The 26,567-nt window shown below is 37.5% G+C and overlaps 1 protein-coding gene and 1 pseudogene across 1 annotated transcript in view; both read right to left on the reverse strand.

The window, feature by feature from the left end:
• LOC120587160 (60S ribosomal protein L17-like) overlaps positions 1-5,551 on the reverse strand; it is a 24,324-nt pseudogene extending 18,773 nt beyond the window's left edge.
• A 1,464-nt stretch (positions 5,552-7,015) lies between these two features.
• CHP1 (calcineurin like EF-hand protein 1) overlaps positions 7,016-26,567 on the reverse strand; it is a 36,045-nt gene continuing 16,493 nt past the window's right edge. Inside the window, exons 4-7 of the mRNA XM_039843847.1 lie at positions 25,645-25,772; positions 12,543-12,604; positions 9,129-9,251; positions 7,016-9,002 (exon numbers count right to left, since the gene is read on the reverse strand). Of these exons, the coding sequence (XP_039699781.1) occupies positions 8,949-9,002; positions 9,129-9,251; positions 12,543-12,604; positions 25,645-25,772 (367 nt within the window). The 3' untranslated portion in view covers positions 7,016-8,948. The remainder of the gene's footprint in view (positions 9,003-9,128; positions 9,252-12,542; positions 12,605-25,644; positions 25,773-26,567) is intronic.

Raw genomic sequence — 26,567 nt, forward strand, 5'->3', positions numbered from 1 at the left:
CTAAATGAAATAAGTCAGACTAAGAAAGACAAATACTACATATGAGCTCACTTATTCTATGTTGGATCTAAAGAACAAAATAAATGAACAAAACAGAAACAGACTCATAGATAACAGAGAACCAACTGATGGTTGCCAGAGAAGAGGCGGGGTTGGGGGAGTCCAGGTGAAAAAGGTGAAGAGATTAAGAAATACAAAGTGGTAATTCCAGAGTAATCATGGAGAATCTACCTTAGAGAATGCAGTCAATAATACTGTAACAACTATGTAAAGTGCCAGCTGGGTACCAGACTAATCATGGGGATTACTGCACAAATTTTATAAATGTCTGTCTACTGTGCCGTACATCTAAAACCAATAGAAAAGAACACTGACCGCCAACTGTCATTTTTAAAAATCATTAAATTGGGGAGGAAAAAGCAAAAACAAGGGGGAATTATAATTCTTGGCAAAAGAATGTAAGACACGCTGCCTACCAGAGACTCGTGTCAGACTGAAAGACATGCACAGACTGCAGGTAAAGGGATGGGAAAAGATATTTCATGAAAATGGAAACAAAACAGCAGGGGTAGCAATATTTACATCAGACAAAATAGGCATTCAAACAAAGGCAACGAGAGACACAAAGACATTTCATAACGATAAAGGGATCACTCCAAGAAGATATAACCCTTGTAAGCACTGATGCACCCAACATAGGAGGACCTAAATAAAGCAACTATTGACCAACATACAGGGAGAGAGCGACCATAATACACGCACAGTGGGAGACTTTAACACTCTGTTGACATCAATAGACTGATCTTCCAGACAGAAAAGTAACTAGGAAACAGCAGTATTCAGTGACGAACTAGACCATATAGACTTAATTGATATTTTTAGAGCATTTCACCCCTAAGCAGCGGAATATACAATCTTATCAAACACACATGGAACATTTTTCAGAAAAGACTACACGTTAGGCCACAAAAAAAGTCTCTCAATAAATTTAAGAAGACTGAAATCGCATCAAGAGTCTTCTCCAATTACAATGGTATGAAACTTAAAATCAATACAAGAAAACACACACACACACACACACACACACACACACACACACACACACAAATGGATGCCAAATAAGATGCTACTAAACAATGAATAGGTTAACAAGATCAAGAAATCAAGATACCTTGAGACAAATGAAAACACGATGACCCAGAATCTACGGGACACACTGAAAGCAGCCCTAAGAGAGAAAGTCACAGCAATACAGCCTTAACTCAGGAAACAAGAAATGTCTCAGAAACGATCTAACCTTCTACTTAAAGGAACAGAAAAGGAAGAACAAACAAAGAAGGACAGAAATATAATGAATCATTAATGAAGACTTAGAACAATTTTAGGCCAACAAATTCAACATTCTATAAGAAATGGAGCAATTTCTAGAAGCGTGTAACCTTCTAAGACTAAAACAAGAAGACACAGAAAATCTAAACAGACCAATTACTACCAATGAAATTGAAGCAGGCATCAAAAAACTCGCTACAAATAAAAGTCCAGAATCAAATGGTTTCACAGGTGAATTCTACCAAACATTTAAAGAATTAATACCTATCCTTCTTAAACTATTTCAAAAAACTGAAGAAAGAAGAACTCTTCCCAACCATTTTACAAAACGAGCATTGTCCTGAGACCGACACCAAACAGACATCTTGGCAACAATGAAACCTACAGGCCAATATTCTTGATGAACATGCATGCAAAATTTCTCAACAAAATATTAGCACACTGGATTCAACAATACATTATAGGATTATACTCTATGACCAAGTGAGATTTATTGCATGAATACAAGGGTGGGTAATCTGTTACATATCAATATATAACTAATACACTTTGCTTCCTCTAAGGACAAGAAGAATGATAATATCATGAGAGTTAAATATGCCTTTCTTACTTTGCTATGTAAATAAATTCAGAACACATTTCACAAAATACAATGGATATCAGTGTCATTCAAATTAAGTTTTTAACTGTCTTATTAAAAAAAAGTGCTGTGCTTACTGGACAGTTCCTATTCCCAGATATAGACTATACTAATGTAAAATTAGTGCCTGAGCAAAAATTTAACTTCTTAGTCATTTACCAAGTATTTATTAAGTGCTTCCTTTCTTTGAATATTTTAAATTATTTACTTGAAAGGTATCAAATGCATATGATAGAAAAAAGTACTAGAAGGTATACAGTGTTTTATTTTTTGCATATCCTTTTAGATATTCAACAGCTACATAATGTCTGTATAAGTAGATTTATTCCCTCCCACAAATGACAGCACACTATACACCTTATCCTGCAACTTGCTTTTCAATTTAATGTATATTAGAGATCATTCTCTATCAGAATTAAAGCTACCTTGTAGGTTCAGAAGCACTTGCATTTATTTACATCAGTTTCCTATAGCTCAATATTTAGATTGCTACCAATATTGTGCTATACCAATGTCAAATTTCTATTACTGTGTATCTAGACTTAATTAAGGTTCTACATACAAGCAATAAAGCCTCTGCTCTAAAGGCATATGATAAGCCTATCACCTAAAGGGCATTTGGCCCCCAAAGTTTCTATTCCTTTTCTTAATACTGGGGGTGGGCGGGAATATATATATATATATGGTTGGAATTTAACTTTTTTCAACTTTTTAAAATTGTGGTACAATACACTTAACAGAAAATTTATCACCTTAACCCTTTTAAAAAAGTTCAGTGGTATTAAGTACATTCATATTGTTCTGAAAATATTACCACCACCATTCTCGGTCTTCTTTTTATCTTACAAAACTGAAACTCTGTACCCATTAAAAAACTCCCGATTTTCCCTCCCTGGAGCCCCTAGCAACCACCATTCTACTTTGTCTCTATGATTTTTGACTAAGTATCTTATATGAGTGGTATACAAGATTTTAATCCTTAAAGCAGTCTTAGTTTGAATGATTTTCATATAATACGATCATGGTATATGACTAAGTAGATGTTATGGGTTGAACTGTGTCCTCCCCAAATTCATATGTTGAAGTCTTAAGCCTCAGTACCTCAAAATGTGACCTTACTTGAAATAGTCACTGCAAAAGTAATTAGTTAAAATGAAGTCATAGTGGAACAGGGTAGGCCCTAATCTAATCCTACTGAATTTAGGACACACACACTCAGAATACCAGTGAAGACTGGAATTATGCTGCCACAAACCAAGGAACTACCGAAAGCTAGGTCTGGAACAGATCCTTCCCTTCGCCTTCAACACTTTGATCTTGATGTATGATTCCCAACACTATGAGACAATTTCTGTTGTTCTAAATCACTCAGTTTGTGGTACTTTGTTATGGCAGCACTAGGAAACTAATACAGTAGGTATGAACCTTATTTTGCAGATAAACTATTGTCAGTTATGAAATAAACAAATATCACCTCTTGCTCTTTAAACAGAACTTATTCTGTGGTGAATTCAGAAGATATCAACACTTGGCACAGAATAGACTCATACCTAGGAATATTAAAGGTATACTGAAATGCTTTAGAAATTGAAAGATTAAAATATCAATATTTGTCTATAATTAAAACTTAAGTGTATATATTATAATATTTGCCTATTAACATTTTATCAGTTGAACTTCAATCTAATTAAATTGGTATTTTTTCTTTATCCAAAAAAAATTATTGGTTTGGGCAAATGGTTGTTTTCCTTTCTTTTTTATACTTAATTCATTGCTTTTGCTGAAAAGGCTTAGCTTAAATATCAATAATTTACAGTCAAATTTGATGTTTGTCTTCAGTTAAAGCTAACGGTTTCTTGTTCCACTTCTTTCTAGCTATTATTAAACTGCTTAAACAGTATTTGGAAGTATTAGCCACTATTTTACTCACTTGTGAAATCCTGAGTTCAGAATTTTGTTTTCTTTCCGAGATGAATATAAAAGTACCTAAAAGTCAAGGAAAATGTTTTTCCAATGATAGGGAAAAATAAAAAGAACATTACAAAAAGGATACAGCTTCCACTTGTTATATGCATTCATGTGCAAAATTATTCAAATGATCAAGCTATTCTAAAAAACACTAGCAAAAATAATTCAGAAGAAACGATCAGAAGTTTTTCTCTACCTGCACTGGTATTAATTTTATAAAGATGTCAAAAGTCTTGGAGCAGTGGTTCTCAAGTTTTTATGGAACACTGTCCCCTCTGATGAGGATGCTAAGGACCCTCTTCTCCCCATAAAAGACCTCTTTTTTAGTATAGATGACCACTTCCTTCTTGTTTGTAAGGTATGAAAAATGTTCTCTTCCTTTCCTCTGCCCCCTTTTTTCTTCTCCTAGATGAAATTAAAAAACTACTCCCAACAAAATCAACAGAAAGGTCTTATTTGGAACTGCTTCTTTACCTCGTATTTTCAGTTCTGCTACAACCAGGGCCAGCAAAGAGCATACTAGAAACATTCATTTGTATTATATGTCATTTGAACTGGACCCAACTAACATGCCAGTTTTAAACGGATTTCACCAATTCATAAATCTAATAACCGGAACCTTTCCCAGAATTTAACTGAAAGACCCAGTGAGGGGTTATAACAATCCAAATTACAACGAGATACCCCGTAATGTTAAACAGAAACCGAATACAAATGCCTGACAACACTTTGCAAGCCACATTACCCAAATTACGTTCTAATAATTCCCCAAACTCATTCTCGACATAAAAAATAACTAAAAATTGTACACTGACTTCTTTAGTTCTGCATAACAACGGTAAATTCTACCGAGACTTATAGAGTCAGCCGAGATTAACAGGCCATTAGGCAATTATCAGGTCGTACAAGGACAAAGCTGCTTACTCAAATCTTAAGTTGGAGAGGTAGGAGTGGGAACGAATAAATATAGTAAGGGTAGCAAAAGAACGTGAAACATACACAGACTCAAATTAAAATCATGGGGTGTACGTGTTAAAAAAAATCTCAAGGGCAACGGACCAGAGACACAAAATACTGCGCCGCGGTAGGCCTAGATTGATACCGGGGCCTCAGGCAAAACAGTGACCACAAAGCCGTGAGGCGAGGACTATAATCAATAAAAGATATTCTTCGAAAGGTAAACCAATGGCCAACGCAGCTGCTGCCAGACGTACACTCGCGTGGATGCAATTACCGGGGGAATTAGCCGGCAACCGAAGGCATGATACTAAGACGGAGAGCGGCGCGTCAGAGACAGAGCGGTGATCCGACAGACCCCCAAAGGCGGGTGCGGCCGCCCTGGGACAGCTCCGGCAGAAACCCACATTGGCCGATGCCCGCGCCGGCTGCAGGAAGGCTCCGCGCGCTCCCGTACCCTGTACTTCGCCGGGTTGGGCTACGCCACCACTTACTCGTTCCCCCGTCACTGGCCTTCTAGGCTTACCTCGCACGAGCCAGCAGAGGCACTCGACTGCCTCAGGTCCGGCCCACCCCGGCCCACAGGCCGGAACGCCACAAACCCCGTCACTCCGCCATCTTTGCTCCTTCCCAAGGCCGCCAACCCTGCGGCGGCCGTTTCCACAAGCCCCGCCTCTGCTGCTGCTCTTGGGTGCTGATTGGATGATGATTTGCGGAGGCGCGCTCTCCTTCCGTTGTAAGTTGGTTAGAATGTATGTCAATCGATAGAGAAGTCCTATTCTTTCCATCCTTTTTGTTGGATTGGGTCCCAGGGTTGAATAGGGAAAAATGCTTTGGTAATTCATTTGTTAGCGATGTAAAATTATTTCCGCGTAGGAGCAGTGTTACTTTGTGGCAAGGTAGTCTGGCTGGGTCGCATGACTATTTTAAACCACCGATAGGTTAAACTATACTAATTTCATTCTCAGGCCCTGGAGTTTTTAATTCTGAGCATAACACGACACCTAGGCAAACAATGTAATATAATAGCTCGTTTGTCTTCCATCCAGGATGTTGGCAGGGTCGATTGATTACTAAGTCGGTTACTCAAATATTAAAATACTTCCACACTTGCTCAAGAGCAGCCATTGTCCCAAACCTGAGTTTCTCCTCCCCTGCCCGACTCTTTACTCAGGACTCTCCTAGACTTACCTTCTAAGCAACTGAAGGATTTATTGCTCAGCATTGCAGAGGATCTCCAGGACTCTGCTCCAGCCCTACATTCTGATTGGTCAATGCAGCAGTAGTAGTGGAATATTTTGAAAACCACCCCAAACACAGGTATTTTTCTTCCTGGGGCCCAGGCAACTAAGGAAGGACCAAAAACAAAACCATAAAATAGTCAACTAAAATAATACAGACATTTTCTCATTTACTTCCTCTTAATAACCATATCTGTTCACGTTTAAAAATTCTGCATATATACCTGTGGGTGTTCCTAAAAACAAAAACAATTATAAAAAAGTTTTATAAAATACTGTTATATCTACTTGGAGAACCTAGTAATTATATTATGAATTAACAAGCAGAGATTCTAGATCATCTAAGTAAACCTCTTGTAATTTAGGAATTCTGCAAGGTCCCTGACAAAAATGGTTATTCAGAATTGTGCTTAAGCCTGTGCAGAGACTGCTGGGTGCCCCGAGTGTCCTTCTACCTTCTTAAGAAAAGCGATATTTTCCAGGCTACCTCACAATAAGGTGTAACCAGGTGACTAATCACGTAAAAAATGGTCATTCAAGATTTTGCCTAGCAACCAACCACTAGAGAGTACACTAGTTTTGGGGATATCTTTTTCTTCACTTGAAAAATTGTAATTATTAGGAAATTATTTATAATTAGAATAAGCTGGAATTTGTCAACCTATCACTTCCAACCATCGTTAATAAATCTGTATAAAGTTTAGCATGTCAGGCACTGATTTAATCCTCACAGCAACCTATGAGGTTGGTACTGTCATCATCATCATCATAATCTTTATTTTATAACTAAGGGAAAGGACATATGGCTTATGATTTCAAACTTGAAGGTGATTGAATTATATAAAATTCTTATAAAACACAGACAAAATCAAACAACTTATATTGTTTTAACCACAAGTGTTTATTGATGGATAGAATACAGTTTTAATGGAACGATAAGGCACAACTGTGGATTAAAACAGTTTGCTATACAGCCAAAAGGAAGAAAAAGCCATAATCTTAGGAATTTTAAATATGCAAATCAAGGAGCCTTTGAAGTACTTCTCTAACAAATCAATGTCAGATTATTCTTCCCTTTACACAATTCCTATATTATATCATTTGATCACAAAGTCAGACTGATACTTCATCAAGAATTCCTCAGTCATTTATACTTAAGTTATCTAGCCTGACTACTGCTCTGTTCCCCACTCTTTCCAATCCCTTTGTGGTGTTTTTTGTTTTAGCAGTTCCCTTCTGAAAGTATTGTGTATACATCTTGGATAGCTTTCCAAAGCAAGGAAACAAGCCAGCAAGCAATGAGTCAGAAAATCAGCTAAGGGCAGATATAAGAATGAACAGACTCATAAATGACCAACATTAGGACAACGGCCTGATTCAATGAGGTCTACATTTAGCTGACTTAGGCAGAGAAGTTGCTCTGGCTCGTGCAAAGGCCTGTAATGCCACCTCAGGTTATGCTACCAATGCCAGACCCCTCGTTTCTAAGGGATTAGCAGTGGTCTGAGAGGAGCTAGGAAGTCAGTGTAACTAGGCAGCTAATGATACAATACATTCAATGCTTTGGACCTGTATTAAGGGCTGACTATGGCTTCCAGCATTAACATTTGCCAAATGTAAAATTCATAGAGAATTTTGTACAAAACTTCAAGACACTGAGGACAATCTTTAAATCTTTTGGACTGGGATAGTTAGGCACTTCCATAACACTAATCTTTCTACCTAGAAATGTGAAGTGAGAAACATTCCAGGGCACATAACACTGAGGTATAAACCATGCTGCAGAGGTGGGAATACGTGAGGCTTTTAGGGTGCCCAGCCTTCTTGTTCAAAAAGCCACGAGAAAGTCCCCAAGCATACTTTCAGGGCAGCCATTCTGGTGGTATTGGTGTCCCCAAACTAAGCCAACCTGCCAGCATGTGGCTATTTTCTGAAAAACAACACTGTACTATTAAAAGTAGCCATGTAGGTATGTATGTTGAGAATCAGAAGCCAGAGGTAGAGCGATCTGGGCAAGCCACCGAAAAGACTTGGCTCTACATCTCTCAACAAGGCCACCACCTTTCAAGAAGAACATCTCTAGCCCACGGCCTTTTGATGACACAGCAGAGTGCAAGGGACCAAGAGATGGTCTCATTCTCCTGAGAGCAGTGTTGTTATCGAAAAGCTCCTGGAAAGGCAACATCCCAGAGACCATTCAAGAGTAACAGTAGATTAAAATCCTTCAGACCACCAAACTATCCTGCCAAGTCAGAAATTCATTGAACAGGCATAGCTTGGAGTGCCAAATAGAACAGAGGGGGCTGAAGCTTAATAAAAAGCAGAGAGACAAAGACTAAGTGAATGGTGTATTGGGTGAAAGAGAAGTAGGAAGCAAAGGACATATAAAAAAGGATGAAGGAGCATGCCAAAGCCTAGCTAGAGGGACGGTGGCATGGCTATAGTCTACATCCAGTGAAAGAGCTTTGCTGGTTAGTTCTTGGCATAATTCCTTCTCTCACTTTCTTAGACTAGATGGACATGAGGCATTCAGTAGCAGAACCGGGGTGGGGGAAGGGTTAGGAATATTTAGAAATGGAGATAACCAGTGAATGATACTGAACAGATATAGACCAGGTGTACCATTCTATAATGCCCTGTTTATACACCAAAGGCAGGTTTGTGTTGATAGAACATATCTGAGTTATCATGCAACAACCTTGGTACTTAGGGAGAAGGGAATGATGGAATGGAGGTGGGGTTGGTGGACAGGAGGATTCTCAGGTTCCAGTTCTTAAATACTAGAAAGCACGAAACAGTTTGATCTCAGTCCTTTAGTGAAGAAACCGGATGCTCATTTTCTGTTCTACGTCCACCTTCTCCAAAACCTGGGGGGGAAAAACCAATTACAGTTATGAAGGAGCTATTGTCCAAAGCTCTTACCTGAATGTTTTTCCTCCCTCCCTCTTGTGCAGCAGAATTTAACTTTTCAAACTAAGAGGTGACTGACTGACCTTAACAAATTCTGTAAAAGATATGGCACTGTCTCCATCCTGATCAGCCTCCTGGATGGTCCTGTCTGCAATACTGCCCAGCTGTTCATCTGAGATATTCACTCCGACCATCATGCGTAGGACCTGCAGGACCAAGAGCCAGGAATTACAGGGGGGCTCTTTTACTAAGACTAAATACAATGCTACCCCAATCTTCTTTTCCTATGATGTCCTCAAATACAACAGCTGGAGAGCTGAAACACTTTATTTTCTCATCTAGACCACTCTAGATAATGCCATGAACAGAACTCCCTTGCAAGGTCATTAAATAGAAAAGTAAAGCCTCACTTAGGGACAGCCCTTTGCATTTTGTTCTTCCCTATTTTTCCTGGCTAAAATGTAGATAGAATGTCTGGTGGTACCATGAGGCAAAAGTCACATGTACTAGGGTTGCCAGAACAAGAATATAGAAGCTTGCCTCCTGGACATCATTCAGGTACTATACCAATCTCGACAATCTACCCCTAGACTTCTTGTTGCACCAGGCAAATTAGTTCCTTATTGGTTTTAGTCAATTTGGTAGGGCTTTCTGGAATCCCACCCACATGCAGTTCTCTTGCAGGCAGAGCATTAGCCTGCTATCCCTAAAGTATGGCCAAGAAATATTAAGATCCTTGAAGGGTTAAATACTAAATCCTCCTCTCTAGAAAAATAAAAAGCACATTTAAAGGATTGTGAGAACTGCAGTAAAATTAACAGTTTCACTAAATTTATCTCAAACATAACACCTCTCAACCCCCGCTGCCAATTCTCCTAACATCTTTAGCGTGTGCATATACTTTGAGAATTGCAACCTTAAGCAAAATAAACAACTCTAATGATATTACGAATCTTAGACAATATGAAATGGGGACAGGGTGCTTTTGTGATGCCTCACATTGCTACAGTCAGCCATCCCTGTCTTCAAAAGGTAAGAGCTGAGCTTTTCGACAGGAAAGAAAGGCCTTCTAGCCCAGCTGTTCACAGGCCTTCCTTTCCCTCACTCCTTTACATTCTTCTCTAATGAAATAGTTTTTAAAATGTAAATTACAGGATTTTCTGAAAAGAAAAAAAGGGCTTAAATATTGATTTGCATCAACACTGGTCATTTTTTTTTTTCACAATTCTTGAAAACTGGAAGTTGTATATTTTGGGCATAAATGTACATAAAATGAAAGATTAACAGAAAGAGGCAATGCTAGCAAAAATAAAAAATGGCTAAGCCATTTGCCATCTTCCCTGATTGTATGTGGCCAACTAGGCAAATCCAACCTCAAAAAGCAGGAGCTTTTTCAGATCTCAGTCCAATTATTCACTGAAGTGTTTTAGTTTTAGAATTATAAAATTGAATTGTACATGTATGCTGTGTGTGTACAAGGGGGTGATTTCTTAAAAATCACTCATCTAGTCTGTTAATGAAAATGTGAAGGTCCAGAAGTGGCTTGATACAGGTCTCAGCAACCAAGGCTCTGAGCTGTCTGCCCAGACCTCACGCCAGTGCACCTTCCACTTCTACATAGTGTCACTTATAGCTCTAATCAGAAGTTTATTAGCAAATAGGGCTTTTATTGTGGCTAATGTCTGGTAAGATTTTTGTGTATATATCCTTTATCAAGTTTAAGAAAGTTTTATCTCTGTTTTTCTAAGACTTTCTTTTTTAATATGTTAACAGCAAAATATATTCACTGATTTTCTAATTTTAAACCAACTTTCAACTCCTGATATAAACCTACCTTGGCTATAATATAGTATCCTTTTTATATATTGCTGGATTCGATGTATTGATATTTTAAGGTCTGTATATCTATGTGAATGAAAGAGATTGTGCTGTTATCTTCTTGCACAGTCTTCATGTGGTTTTCACGTCAAAGTTATACTAGCCTCATAAAATAAGTATAGTAACTATATTGAAGTATAAATGATATATAATAAACTACATATTTAAATTGTACATATTTAAAATTTACAATCTGATAAGTTTTGACATATGTACACACCTGTAAAACCATCACAATTAAGATAATGAACACATCAATGCCTCTAAAGTTCAACAAGGACTTTTATAAAAATCATACTAGAAAAACATGACCACTCAAACTTTCCTCAGGATAAAATAAACTCACCACAAACTTTTTAACATCCACTGAAAAGAACTGCATGTCACCAAACGTTTTAGAAATGGCAGCAGCTAGAAAGATAAACTTTGTTCTCTTCTCACTCCGGATAGTTCATATCATCTTCTTGCTAAGATCAAACTAGTTCTCCGACACCTTAACAGTTCATGAGCACATTTGTCCCAAAGTCATTTCAGGCCTGATAAACATTCTACTGACACTGACTGGCACTCTGGCCACATGATCTCCTTCCCACTCCCGGCCTCAGGCTTTTTTTATCCTAATAATAGAAAATAAATCAACCTTCCACTCCAAAACAAAACAAAACAAAAAAATTTCTGGCAGCCAGATCTGGGCCAGAAAGTGAAAACATGTAACTATAGAGTGACTGCCTCCACCTTTTTTCTTCAGAACTCAGAAGCCTATATGTAGCAATTTAAATAAATTCTTCTTACTAAAGAAAGATATCCCCAACTCAAAAGCAAAGGATATTAACACTGACCTGTGGACCATTTCAGTTTTGGGGTTGGTCCTTAATCTGGCCTGAGTAACTTTCAACTTAAAAGATTTCTCAAGATACTGAATAAGTTCAGATTTACTTCAGGGAGAATGGAAACCACTTAATTTTTTTGTTGTATCTTGGAATAGAGAAGTTTTCCCATGGAAATTCCTGAATGTGTTAGCCTCCTAGGGTCCTCCAGGTATATAAATATTTTGAAAAGAAGAAAGAATTTTCTCCCCTTCTAAACTTGTATTTAGGGGAGGGGAGAGAAGAAGAACAGAAGGGCAATGCTAATAGGATGAAGAGACAATCACATCTAGTAGAAGACAGGAAAATGTCCACAGGTAGCAACAAAGAACAGTAAGCAGTCAGCTCAGTTGCACCAGCCTAGCAGCAGCTCCTTAACTCTGATGTCAAATCCAAGGATAGACAAAACAGCAATAATTATCTAAGTGTCATCAGAATTACCTGGTTGCCGATAGACTGACAATAACTGAACTATTTAATTTAAATCATCTTGCATATTATAGCTCTGCCAGCCAACACCTAAAAGACACTTAGTTAGCTTTTAAATAGTGGAGACATCTGTCTGTGAGAACTCAATAAACCATTTCAAGTTTCCCCAGGTCATCTGCTCTGCCTTATATCTAGGACAGGACTCTGCACATAGCAGATGTTAAATAAATGCTTACTGAAGGAAAGAACAATTCCTACCCACAAGAATAAGTAGGCAGGACCCAAACACAAGTTATCTGTGTGCATGGGAACTCTCCCACATACCTGTAACAGCTCATCACGGGAAATCTTGTCGTCTTTATCCAAATCATATAGTCGAAAAGCAACTAGTAGGGAAAAGCAAGAAGTTAGTGGAGATTCAGTAGTGTTTGTCCCTTCTCAAGGAACTAAATATGTAAAAGACAGAAAACTGAGAGCGAATTAATAGTTTTTCCAAGAGCGATTGCCATTACTTAGAGCTTTCAAAGACTGCAACATTTAAGAAATTGAGATGTCTCTCATAAGTAATAGTATCTTAGCTTTGGTGAAATATGGGCCCCTCCTCAAACAAATCAGAAAACTTAACACAAAGTTGACTGTCCTTTTTCTTCTTCTTTTTTTTAAACAGACCATATGTCGTTCTGTAAATTCGGCCATCTCACACAACCCCTTAAGTCTACTGTGCACCACTCAGGGGGAGCTAACAATAGGAGCCATACAGGTACCAAACAGCTGACTACACAAAGTATTGCTCTGTAAAAATGGCCACTTTGGCAAAATTGTGCCAAATTTCAAATAATTCTCTATCACTTGGAAGTCGTGAAGGTAAAGAATTTCAGTTTCAAATAAAAATGCCAAGAATTTGCTGGTCTTCGTGTTTCTTTCCCTTTTAACAATAGGTAAGTCTTCTAGAAAGCCGTATATATAAGAGAATTCAAAAGAGCAAAATCATTCAGGCAGTACTATGTTGCTGAAAAGCTACCAAGTAAATAGTGTGACAACACTGGATGATTTTATAGGCACCGTGTGAAATCGTCACACTGAGAAAGTGACTGGCTTGCAATTATAGCTGATTTTAGTGTGGTTTTGAGACTTTGAATCACTTCAAGTACGCCCCTAAGATTTCTGGTTTTCAGTAGGGTGCTATGAATATATACATCTAGAGTTATTAAGATATACAGATTTATATCTTGTCTTTAGGAACTCATGATCTAGTAGAGGAGAGCAACACACACTACTCACTTTAACACATTCTAAGGGCTGCCACACATCTGAAATTCAAGGGGACAAAGCATATGGCAAATATGCCTTTCTGATTCAAGTAACATTTGAACAAGTCTGATGATGAGTGCCATTTCAAGTCGAGCTAATATTAGGTACAAAAGCATGAGAACATGGATGAATAACTAAGTTTAAACATCAACCCTTCCCCCAAAAAGGAATGAGTCCACTAAAAGTCAAAGTAAACATTTTTTAAAAATCGAATTTGCTCTTTGAAAGGTCATACTACAATTCTGAAGAGGTAAGTTAACTGGGAGAGACTTTCTCTGATGTTTGTCTGTTCTCTTTAATTTGGTTAGTTGAATAATTATCCTTACCAAACTTGAGAATTTATATGCTTAAGATTCAGAGTCTAAGGGAAAGGAGACAGGATCATAAGGGTTCCTAAAGGAATGTGTTTAATATAGTCCCCAAACTAAAACACACACACACACACACACACTCACTCACTCACTCACTCACTCACTCACTCTCTCCTGCATTTGCTCTCATCTTTCTAAAATACCATAAAATGTGTTACCTACTAAGCTACCTTTAGGATGATTTCAGGATAGAAACTTCTTTGCTCTATAACCCATAAATATCTATTTCTGAATTTCTTAATAGGGTAACTGGAGTAAACACATCTCTTTCTGCCAAAGTATTTACAGAAGCCAGAATTGCTAATTCTTTTTTCTTTTTTTAATTTATCAGGGTGACATTATAACATTATATAAATTTTAAGTGTACAATTACATAATACATCATCTGTATATGCATTGTATGCTCACCACCCAAAGTCGTCTCCTTCCCTCATCATATATTTGACTCCCTTTATCCTCTTCATCCTTCTCTCACTGCCTTTCTCTGGTTAACCAGTGTACTGTTTGTGTCTATGAGTCTGTTGCTTTGTTTTATAGCCCACGTATGAGTGAAATCATATGGTTATTGTCCTTTTATGAATTATTTTGCTTGGCATGATACTCCTAAGATCCATCTATGTTGTAAATAGCAGTATTTCATCTTTTCTTATGGCTGAGTAGTATTCCATCAGATATATGTATCACATCTTTATTTAATCACCCATTGAAGGATACTCAGGTTGTTTCTATGTCTTGGCTACCATGAATAATGCTGCACTGAACATATGGGTACATATATCTTTATGAATAAATGCTTTCAAATTTTTCAGGTAGATGCCCAGAAGAGGGATTGCTAGGCCATACAGCTTACTCTTCATTTGAGAAACCTCCATATTGTTTTCCATAGTGGCTGTACCAGTTTACATTCCCACCAGCAGTGTATGAGGGTTCCTTTTTCTCCACATCCTAACACTTGTTATTTCTTGTCTTATTGATAATAGCTATTCTAATAGGTGTGAGGTAGTATCTCATTGTGATTTTGATTTGTATTTCCCCCATAGCTAGTGAAATTGAACATCTTTTCATATATCTGTTGGCCACTTGTACTGAACTACTAATACTTGAAACCCAGCTGCCATGGAATGAATGTTTGTGTACACTCCTCTCTTCAATTTCATGTGGGAACCCTAACTCCCAATGTGATGCTATTAGGAGGTGGTGCCCTTGTGGGTGATTAGGGTTAGTTTAGGTCATGAGGGTGAGGCTCTGGTGATGGGATTAATGTCCTTATATAAAGAGAAGAGATCTCTTTCTCCCCGCCCCCCACATCCCCCTACCTCAAGATGGTGGCTGTCTATAAACCAGTAGAGGGCCATTGACAAGAACAGACTATGTTGGTACCCTGACCTCAGACTTCCTCGCTTCCAGAACTGTGAGAAATGTCTGTTGTTTAAGCTACCTAGTCTATGGTATCCTGTTATAGCAGCCTGAGCAGAATAAACACCAGCAGAGGGGTAACTAGAGAGATCACTCAATAGGGCCTTTAAAAAAAAAAATGTAGCAATAGTAGTTATTTCTTAACTGACTTGGACTCCTGTCAGTCAGTTCTGGCCCTGAATCAGCTGAAACATTTTATCCACGATAACGAATGGTCAAATGTACAAATGACTGAGCCATTTTGTTAGGTTCTCTCTTCTTACCTCCTCTCCCTTTCCTGATTCTTGGTCCTATAATGTGGACTCTAGTCTCCAGAGCTGCCTGCCCGCATCTCTAGTTCCATGGCTTCAAATGCCATTTAATGCTAATGACTCCCGAATGTGCATCTCCAGATTGGACCACTCCCCTGAGCTCCTACTCTTGATATCAGGGCAATACAGTACAGCGGTTAAGGCTCCAGCTCTGCTGAATCCAGGCTCTGATGCTTACCAGCCATGTGAATATGAGCAAGTTACTAAACCTCTCTTTGCCTCAGCTGCCTGAAAATAACAATAACCCCACCTCATAGGGTTATGAGGACAGAACGAGTATTGGAAAGGCACTTTAAACAGTACCTGGCACACAGTAACAACTCAATGTCATCTACCTGCCATCACTTCTCTGCCTTCCTCTCCTATCACTCACTTCTTTCTTGATAATGCTTCCTTGTTCTCTGAACACACCAAGTACTCATCTCTACCCACAGGTCTTTATGCTGGTTGTTCCCTCTGCGTAGATCTCTTCTGTTCTTTGCATAGTTGGTTCATTCTTAGCTCAAATTTCAACTCCTCAGGGAGTTCACTGGTCATTCCTTTTTTTTTTTTGACTAACCTTTCTAAAGTGGTGACAGCCCCCTATCACTTTCTTGTCTCACCTTATTCATTTCCTGCACAAAACTTGCCATGATCATAAATCTTGTTTATTCATTTGTCTTTTCCCATATAGTCTGTCTCTCTTATTATATTATAAGCTCAATGAAAAAGCAAAGACCTTCTGATTTATGCATCATTGTATTCTGGGCCTAAAATAGTGCCAGGCATATAGTAATTGCTCATACATTAGCTTAATAAAAGACCAAATGAATAATCTTAGTCAAACCTTTACCTTTTAATCACTGTTACTTCTTTTTTAAAAAATCGTAGTAGTAAAATATACGTAAAATTTATCATTTGACCCTTTTTTAAGTGTATAGTTAAGTATTTTCACATTATGGTGTAACCATTACTACCATCTATCTCTAGAACTTTTTCATATTCTCCAACTGAAACTCTGACCCATTAAACAATAATTTCCCACTTCTCCCTGTCCCCAGCCCCTGGTGACTTTCTATGAATTTGACTACTCCAGGAACCTCATTTAAGAGTAATCAAATAATATTTAACCTTTTGTGTCTGGCTTATTTTATTTAGCATAAGTAGATTCATCCATGTTGTAGCATGTGTTAGAATTTTTTTAATTAAGGCTGAATATTCCACTGTATGTAAATACCACATTTTGTATATCCATTCGTCTGTCAATGGACACTTGGGTTGCTTCTACCTTTTGGTTATTATGAATAATGCTGCTCACTATTTCTTCTTGGCTACTCTCCCAAACTCAACTTCGCCAATATTCCTCATCATGAAAATAAAATATCTTCATGTAGACTCCTTCTTTCCCACATTATTCATTATACGTTATAAAAAAACTTAGACCATTTAAGAGGACAATTAGAACATTGAAAGGGAAGGTTATAGACCTCTCCCTTACTTACATGCCCTCAAGCATTGTAAGGCAGTTCATCTTTCTTGTAAGCCATTAAAATCTCTCTGATCTAAATAGAAGAATAAGGAACCATTCCTGGGAGACAAACAGATCAGTAGTACTATGTGTGCTTAGGCCTGTGCATACATAGATACAGTTAAGCTTTGCTGGTTGCACTTGTCATTCGTTCACTGTGGCATAAAATAACAAAGAGGATGAATGTGCTCTCAGAATTCCTGGAGAGACTATTCTATGCAGAAGATGGACCGTAAACAAATTTGGTTCCAGAATCTCGCATTTTTAAGTATGGAAGGTAAATGTGCCTCACTGACAAATGTGTTACTAGATGTATGATGTTCAGTTGCTCTCAGTCTACAACAAGAAGTGCCATCTTGCTGCCTCCACAGCTCTGTGGGAAATTCAAAGAGAACCAATATACAGGTAGAGAAGCAGACATCCAAGACTCCTCCTGTAGGCAGCTTTGGTTTCATTTATGGTCTACTTACATGAATGTGATTCCTACATTTACACTACAACAGAATTCTAATTCATTTTCAGCTTCCTGTCAAAGTGGATCTGAAAGCAAAGACTAAAGTAATGGTAAAAACCACGCATAACTTGCACAGCATTTTGTTATTCTATATCATCCTAAAGTTTGACATTTAAAGTAGCATTCAGACCTTCTTCCTTCCTAACAGAATCTCATCTACAGCTTCAAGAGGGAATTCTCTCTGTCTCTGTCTTTCTTTCCTCCCTGTCAGATGAAAACATAGCCCAATTGTCACTGAAAGCCATCATGTAACCATGAGGAGCTATGCCTTTGGATGAAGGAGACCCGAAGGATGGCAAAACAGAGCAACCGAAAAAATCTGGGTCCTTGATAACAAAATCAACCCTGACACTTGTCTCACCTGACTTGTCAGGTGCGATAATACGTATCCTTATTGTTGAAGCCAGATGCGTCTGATGAAGGCATCCAAAGTGACACACCAAGTAAATACCAAGTACACTAATGCTATTTGGAATATTTCTTTTAGGGTCAGTGTGAATTAATGCACTAAAATCATAGCAATTTATAAAGGAAATTAACTACAAAAAAAAAATAACTCTATGTATGTGTTGCATAAAATATCTGAATCAAGCCATAGGAATACAAAGCTAATGAAGTATAATTTTTTTCTTTTCTTACTATTAATTGCTCGCTGATTGAAAGGTTCATAATGTAGAAACTTTAAAAAACTACAAGGGGTTTAATTCACTTTACTACTTTTTTGTTTCTTTTTTTACTGTGGTAAAACACACATAACAAAATTTACCATCTCACCCATTTTTTTAAGTGTACGGTTCAGTGGTATTAAATACATTTATATTGTTGTGCAGCCATCCAAGCATCCATCACAACTCTTTCCATCTTGTAAAACTGAAACTCTAGACCTACTAAACAATAACTCTCCAATTTCCCCTCCCCCATCCCTGGCAACTACCATTATATTTTGTCTTTATGAATACGGCTACGTTAAGTACCTCATGTTAGTGGAATCATACAGTATTTGTCTTTTTGTAAGTGGAATAATGTCCTCAAGATTCATCTATTTTATAGTATATGTCAGATTTTCTTCCTTTTTAAGGCTGAATAACATTCCACTTCATGCATTTTGCTTATCCATTCATCTATTGATGTACACTTGGGCTGCTTTCTCATTTTAGCTATTGTGTGCAATGCTGCTATGAATATGAGTGTACAAATATCTCTTTGAGACTCTGCTTTCAATTCTTTGGGGTACAAACCCAGAAGTGGAATTGCTAGATCATACAGTAATTCCATTTTTAATTTTTTTGAGGAACTGCCATACTGTTAGGTCAAATAAATATCATAATTTTGAACTACTGATAAGCACAAATGACAAACTGAGGTATTTGCAACAATTGTAATGTGAAATAAATATGTCTGATTTCTGTTGGTGTCAGAGCCACAGGTACTGCTATTACTGCTTTGGTTTGTTGCCAACATTCATAAATGAAAAAAAATACCAAATTTCAGTAGAGGCTGGGAAAAAAGGATATATTTTTCCTTTCCATCTTCACAGATTCCTTTGTCTACAGACCCCGGGTTAAGCAGCGGCGTTCTACAAAATGCCCATCTTTTCCCCTGGAACAGGGAATTACTACCTTTTTTTGAGGCAGCCCTTATCCATATGTGAGCTGGATTCATCTTTTAAAAAATTTTTTCCTTCTGCTGAACTGAAATATCTCCATGATCCTCACTGCATAAATTCTTTTCTACACGAGACTTTCATATATTTGAAGCTAAATCTCTAACCCACAGTCTTTCCTTCTTTATCTAAAGTTAGAACTATTTATTTTTTTAAGTTTATTGCGGGTAACATTGGTTAATACAATTATATAATTTTCGGGTGTACATTATAATTTGACATCTATATATTCTATTGTGATTACCACCCAGAGCCCAGTTTCCTTCAGCTACTATCTATTTGATCCCCTTTACCTAGTTCATCCTCCCCCAACCCCTCTATATTTAACTCCCTTTACCCTATATTCTCTTCCCTCCTCCCCCACCTCAGTCTTACCTTCTTTTAACTTTATGCCAAATTCTTTCAGAATCTTCCTTAAGGGTAAAAAGGAGAGTTTAGTGGGTCTAGAGTTTGTTATGTGTTTTTTACCACACACACAAAAAAATTTCCTTATAATGATTTATGGTTTTTGTTGCCTTCAAACTTCTAGCTACTTTCTTATAACTGTGCTCTATTATATCTCTGGGAATCAAAATGAAATATGGTTCCCAAGATGTGTTCTCTTTAGCACACAGTAGGCTCACCACTATTCACATTCTAAATAATACATTTCTACTCTTATGGCCTGATAATACATGACTTTGGGGTGAGGGTGCTGCAGGCCAGGTAGTCAGTGTATGGTGGCTTCATTTGAGATTTACCCTTAGATCTTGTTCATACATGTTGTTGGACTCAAGCACAGCACTCCAGTTTATCCCTTGTAACATTCATTTTGTTAGATTAAGTCCAACTTTTTTTCAGCCTATCAAGATCTCTTTTAGTTCTGATTCTGTGATCTCCCATATTCATTATGCTTCCAAGTATATAGTCAACCAGAAACTCGATATATTTGCTTATTTCAACTTCAATGAAAAGTCACTAGTGAAAAGAATGAGAAATAACTGAAAGAGCCCTGCAACATACCACTGGGTACTACCTCTTTCTGGTGTGACACAAATTCATATCTTTTGGGTACTCTAACCTATTGTTCCATTGTATACAACAGAACATCAGGGAAGATCTTATTAAATGTCTTCATTTACATCAACTAATGCCATGAAAGAAATATGTAAGAGTAGCACATGAATGAGTTTCTTGATTATTTTCCGATGTGATGTTGGTTGTTTTGTTTTAGTTTTTATTGTGGAGTAATTAGAAATTCATTGCAAAATATATACACAGGAAGGTCTCATTTCCCTTTCACCCAGCTTCCCTTGGTGGTAGCATAAATGTAATACACCGTCAACACCAGGAAACTGACAGTGGTACAATCCACATAGCATATTCAGATTTCACCATATGTGTGTGTGTAGTTCTATGCAATTTTATCGCCTATGTAGCTTTGTGTAACCACTACTACATTCCAGACACAGAGCTGTTCCAAAGCCACAGTGCTCCAACTTTACATCCTGTTACTTAATGTATAATAAAGAAGCATATTTGTTACTGTAACACAATGTTGTTTTAATATTTCAATTGTATTTCAATATAATTAGTTTCCTTTATAATCCTGTGTATTTTATTTTACCCATTCAAAAACATTCTGAGATGGGGTCAATAGGATTCACCAGACTGCCAAGGGAACTCATGATTTGGGAAAAGTAGAGCTCATGCTGTACAGGGAATTCAGGTAATAGGTTTGTGTTAGACTTAATGACCTTTAAAGTCTCCTCTAATCCTGGATTAGAAAAACAAGCAAGTTTGTTTCATAGAGCATAAACGGTCTCTTAACTGTCTTCTCCCTAATCAACTCATTGGACTCACAGATTCTCCCTGCCCTCTGCAAATTGTTCCAGCTGATGTGGCAGCATACTGTATACTTGTAGCTGAGATGCTACAAGAGTGTCCACTTCACCTGTTGAGTTGGATGTTTACCAAGAGTCTGGTGTATCAACAGTCCTAAAACTGTTTGTACTATCTGTACTTTTAATAAAACTATATAACTTAATAAAAAATAAAACATATATATGGAAAGTTATTGTTTCTAAGAAAATTAGATTGACTACTTCTAAATGACTCAAAATTAAGTCACTGAAAAAAAACTGCTGCAAAGGTAAATACGGCAGGGCAACTATAAACGATTGAGGAAATTGTGGGGCTGGGAGAATGGGGTGAAAGGTTAAAGAAGTACAAATTAGTAGTTGATAGATGGTCACAGAGATGGGGAGCACAGCATAGGGAATGCAGTTAGCATTAATATATTGGCTAAGTGGAAAACCAGAGGAGAGAAGGAGCAATTAAGGGCATCATTTTATAAACTATTAAATGTCTAACCAATATACTGTATACTTGAAACTAATAAAAAGAATATATTTTTTAAAAAAGATTGAGGAAAAAAATGTAAATATTTAGAAAGATTCTATTCTCAGAATGCTTTACAAGTATCTTTAAGCTCTCTTTCCACGTAAAAGATTCTGCAACTAGAAACCTTAGACTATACATTATAGATGTGCTCTACAAAAGAAGTCATACAACTCCTAACAGCAGACCTATACTAAAACAACTCTTGGTCCTATATCAAAATATTAGCCAGTGAATGTACTTTTAAATATTTTAGGGTAAAATAAAATGTTAAACCATATATTCTTTTCTATGATTCTATGCTATAGCTGACTTTTTCAATTTTTCAATTCTTTATCTGACAACACTGAATAAAAAAACTTCTACTCTATCTATTAGTGTCAGAATCAGACAAACGTACTAAATATATGCTAAAACTCTTAAAATGAAAGGCACGTGGCTTTGTCTCAAACAGTATTTAGTCTTGAAAGAAACTGGAATTCACTAATGAAGTATCCAATAAATCTGAAAATAATTAATTAGAGTTCTATTTTCTTCTGCATTGTTTTGTTTGTATTTAAGTGTTCTACTTCCTCATTAAGGTATATGATCTTGTAATAAAGAAGAGTATTTTATTATTTTGGTTCAAAAATCTTCCCTATCCTATTAACAATACTTATTTCAGTGCCTCTTAAATTCTCTTCCTGAAGTATCAACAGAGGAGTACACTCATACCCTTTGTATGAACTCATACAACGAGTAGACAGGGAGACTGGGGATATGGCCCAGGGGCCACAAAACAAAAGTTTAAGTCTTGAGAGAAAAAAAACGGCATAGATGATAGAGGCTTTGTTCATCCTTCTGGTGACCAAATTAAAGTTGTTATAGTAATAAGGAGGAGCAGTAAGGAAAAATTACCTGGGATATAGATGAATAAGCCATACAACTAGGGAGAAGTCCAGGAAATCACCCTACAATGGCAGAGGTAGGATGGGGCAAGGACGCGGGGCTGCCCAATTTCCAGTGGCTGAGAGAGACAGAGGCTGTGGTAGCAGCAGTGGCAGAAGCCTCTTAAAGGGGCCGTGTCTGTGAGCTGATTTTCGACGGACCTGCTTGCTCTGAGCACCAGTGCCGATTCAGCTGCGTGCGGGGGGCACCAGGGACTTACAGGGAGACATTGTCAGAGTGAGCACCGATGTAAGACTCCTTCTGTACAGAAGTGCCGGCAGTATCCATTGTTCCCCATTGAGCCCTTACCCCTCCCAGTACGCGGACACAGTGCCCACCATAGCTGTGACATCATCAAATTGGATAACAGAAGTCGCTCTGCCTAGAAGATTCCCTGAAACCCCGCCTCCCCCAACTCCCTTCAGCTCTTCCGAAGCCACATACAGGTATATCCTCAGCGAGTTAGGTACTTCTTGCTGAGCAGCACCTAGACTCACACTGGAGGCAGCTGGCCTCGGTTTCTGGTGTGGCCTTTTGAGGCAACTATAAGCACAGCATCTGTGGATTGCTTGCTGAATCTTAACAGGTCGCCCCGGAGGGGTAGAGGCTTGGGCTAAGTTTGGCCTGCAGCTAAACCCCTCTCAAGACTGTGCCACTGGACACCTACTTCACAAATCCACACTAATGAGACCGGGAGACTTAAGAGCTTTGCTTAGGACATAGAAACAGACACAGAAAGGGAGCCAAAATGAGAAGACAAAGAAGCGGAAATCATACAAGAGAAGAGAACAGAGATCTAGATATAATAGAGTCCAGTAATCTAACAGATGCAGAAGTCAAAACACTAGTTATAAAGATGCTCAGTGAACTTTTGGGAAGTGTAGATATATTCAGTGAGAACCGCAACAAAGAGATAAAAAACAAAAATGGAAATGGAAATTTAAATGGGAACCAGTCTGAAATGAAGAACACATTACCTGAAATGAGAAGTACATTAAAATGGAATAAAAAAGTGAATAAAGAAGAGGATCAAATGCTCTATCTAGAGGACAGGAAAGCCAATCAGGACACTCAATCAGAATGGCAAGAAAAAAGATGCCAAGACTATAAAAATAATTTAAGGAGGATATGGGACACTATTAAGGGTCCAAATATCCATCTGATCGGCGTAACTGAAGAAAATCAAGATGTTGAACAGCTGTTTGAAGAGTTAATGCTGGAAAACTTCCCTAACCTGGTGAAAGAAATGGCCATAAAACCCCAGGAAGCTCAGAGAATTCCAAAAATCAGAGATCCAAAGAGGCCTGCACCAAGACCCATCATAAGTAAAATGCCAAAGGTTAAATACAAAGAAAGAATATTAAAAGCAGCAAGAGAAAAACAAATAATTACATATAAAGGACAACCCATAAGACTGGCAGCTGATTTCTCAAAAGAAACTATGCAGAACAGAAGGGCTTGGTAAAATATATTCGACAGGATGAAAACCCAGGATCTACAACCAAGAATAATTTATCCAGCAAAGTTGTCATTTAGAGTTGAAGGACAGATAAAGAGCTTCCCAGACAAAAATAAGCTAAAGGAATTTATCACCACCAAGCCAGTATTACAGGAAATGTTCGAGGGACTTCTTTAAGAAGAAAAAACGTGTATCAGAAACAGGAATAAAGAATGGTAACAACAACTATATTCCTATCAATAAGTACCTTAAATGGAAAAGAATTGAGTGCTCTAACCAAAAGATAGAGTGGCTGAAAGGATAAGAAAACAAGACCCTTACATATGAAAAAGGGATGGAAAAAGATATTGCTTTGATGGACCTAGAAGGTATTTAAGTCAGACAGAGAAAAATAAACACTATATGATTTCACTTATATTCGGAATCTAAGGAATAAAAAGAACAAACTAATCAAAAACAGACTCACCAATATAGTAGACAATTTGGTGTTGGACAGAGGGGAGTGGGGGTTTGGGAGACTGGGAGAATGGGGTGAAGGGCTAAAGAAGTACAAATTAGTAGCTGATGGATGGTCACAGGCATAGGGAAGGCAGTTAGCATTAATACGTTGGCTAGGTGGAGGGTCAGGGGAAGGAGGATGTGAATGGGGGGACTGTTTTATGAACTATATAGATGTCTAACCAATGTACTATATACTTGAAACTAAAAAAAAAAAGTTCAAGTCTTATGTACAATTTTTCAAATATATGTAAATTTGCCATTATAGTCTATAACTTATATTTGTGTTAATACTAAAAAGCCTTTCCTTTTTCTTTATTTAGACCTCTCTGTATACCACTGTGTACCTTTGCAAGAGCAGCTTGGGCTCAGTCAATTCAATATAATTTCAATTCCAGTGTTGACTAGTATTGAATGAAGAGAAATTAAATTTCACTTTCTTGGAGAAGTGTTGTAAGAGGTTGGGTAATATCATATATGAAACAACAAGGGCAGAGGGAAATCTAACAAACACCCCAAGAAAGGAGACAAGAGGCATGGGATCAAAAATTATATCTTGTACTAACCCAGCTGTCCACTCCTATTTAAGTCACATTCAGTATCTAACAAATTCTAAAATGGGCTAAGGATCTTGCCATTATTTTTTATATGTGGGGTTGGGTCTTTTCCACTGTTGTCACCGTAGCACTTACAACAATGCTTGACACACAGCAGGCATTCTATGAATTATAAGGATAATATTAATAGCTAACTCTTATTTCCAAGCATTGTTTAAAGTACTTGACATATATTAATTCATTTAATTCTCACAACATCCCTTTGGGAAACCCCTCAATATTCCATTTTATAAAAAAGAAAACTGAGGCCCAAAGATTTTAAGTAACTTGCTCAAAGTCATATGGTCAAAAAGTGGCAGAGTTGGAATTCAAACCCAGCCAGTTTAGCTCCAGTGTCTGAGCTCTTAACCACTATGCTCTTGTAAATGCTTGTTCAATAAATGAATGAGTAAATAAATGATGTGTAAGAAATAAAAAGCAAATATTTTAAACCGGAAGACTTGATCTCCTTACAGTGTAGTTTGTTGCTTCGACTGTTGAGTGGTTCTGGTCCATTCACATCTTTACTCTTTTCATTATCCTCAATGGGCCGAAAATGAGCCAGAGTTCTCATGAATCCACGGAAGTTTACCTGGTCCTCTCTGATTGGGAAATATTAACAAACAGAACACCATGTCAATCAGGGTGATTACTTCTTATGAATTTAACATATTGGAAATAGCTTTAGCTAAAGTAGCCTGAAAGTCCATTTAACGAGGTCTCTTTCCATAAGCATAGTACTTTAGGGCTCATAAAAATATCTTCATTTAAGCCTCACCCCAACCTTGTGAAATAGGCATTATTATTTCCACTTTATAAATGATTAACGAGCATCAGTCACCTATTGAATTTACTTGTGTATCTTTTCTCAAAGAGGATTTTGGGTAGCTTCAGGGCTACTCAACCAGGCAAGCAGGACTTAAACTCATTGCTTCAGATTCTGCCGCAAACAGTAAGGTAGTCGTTCAACTCAGTGATTCCCCAACCACCTCCCATGTCTCTCCTGCAGTCACATATACCTAGTAATATTTTAAGGTTAAAATATTAATCTTAATATGGACAAGCTGCTTTTAAAATAAAGTTTACTTAGTTATAAAAGCAATAAATACATTTCTGGTAATTTGGGAAAAAAAAGTGGAAAGAAAAAAACCATTCCTAGTTCTACCTATCAATGACAATCATCACTAATATATTTTCTTCCAGTAATTTTTCTATGTTTTTTGGGTAATTGTGAACACATTGCACACAAAGTTTTGTTATATCTTGATTTTTAAAACTTTTAAGCATATCTCCAATCAACTTTTAAGCAAATCTCCAAACATTTTAAATATCAGCATAATTGTGTAGTCGTATCATGATTCTATTATTCCCTCATAATTGGATAGATGTTCCCCCTA

This window comes from Pteropus medius, unplaced genomic scaffold, assembly GCF_902729225.1.
Source record: "Pteropus medius unplaced genomic scaffold, Ma_sr-lr_union100, whole genome shotgun sequence".
Lineage (NCBI taxonomy): Eukaryota > Metazoa > Chordata > Mammalia > Chiroptera > Pteropodidae > Pteropus > Pteropus medius.